The 467-nt window shown below is 71.3% G+C and overlaps 1 protein-coding gene across 1 annotated transcript in view; it reads right to left on the bottom strand.

Moving 5' to 3' along the window:
• Cxxc4 (CXXC finger protein 4) overlaps positions 1–397 on the bottom strand; it is a 22,899-nt gene extending 22,502 nt beyond the window's left edge. Inside the window, 1 exon segment of the mRNA XM_029567423.1 lies at positions 1–397. Within this exon segment, the coding sequence (XP_029423283.1) occupies positions 1–356 (356 nt within the window). The 5' untranslated portion in view covers positions 357–397.
• Between the last annotated feature and the right edge of the window lie 70 nt (positions 398–467).

Raw genomic sequence — 467 nt, 5'->3', positions numbered from 1 at the left:
CCCCCGCCCCCGCCCCCGCCTCCGCCTCCGCCGCCTCCGCTGCCCCAGAGCATCGCGGTGGCGGCGGCGGTGGCCGCGTTGTCGCAGTTCCACGGGGACATGCCGATGCGCGCGGCGGCCGCGGCGGCGGCGGCGCTGCTGGGGAAGATGGGGGTGGTGATGCGCGCGATCTTGGCGGCCTGCGGGAAGGCGCCCCCGTTGGTCTTGTAGAAGGAGGTGGCGAAGGAGCGGTAGCGCTCCATCTCCGAGTTGTAATCCACAAGGCTGTTCAGGGCCCCCTCGGGCAGGTGGCTTTCCTTGGGCAAGCCCGGAGCCTCCGGGCTCGGCCCGGGCTCCACGCAGACATTGGTGTTCATGGTGCAGGGGGGAAAGAAAGGGTGCAGGGTGGAAGTGGGGACCGCCTGGTCCGACACCTGGGTGGGAAAGGGGGGGAAGTGGGGGGGAGGGAAGCGAGTGATGGTGGGGTC

This window comes from Nannospalax galili, unplaced genomic scaffold (genome assembly GCF_000622305.1).
Source record: "Nannospalax galili isolate Female #2095 unplaced genomic scaffold, S.galili_v1.0 scaffold41, whole genome shotgun sequence".
NCBI lineage: Eukaryota > Metazoa > Chordata > Mammalia > Rodentia > Spalacidae > Nannospalax > Nannospalax galili.
The sequence above is the reverse complement of the archived record's forward strand: the minus strand, read 5'-3'. Positions and strand labels throughout refer to the sequence as shown.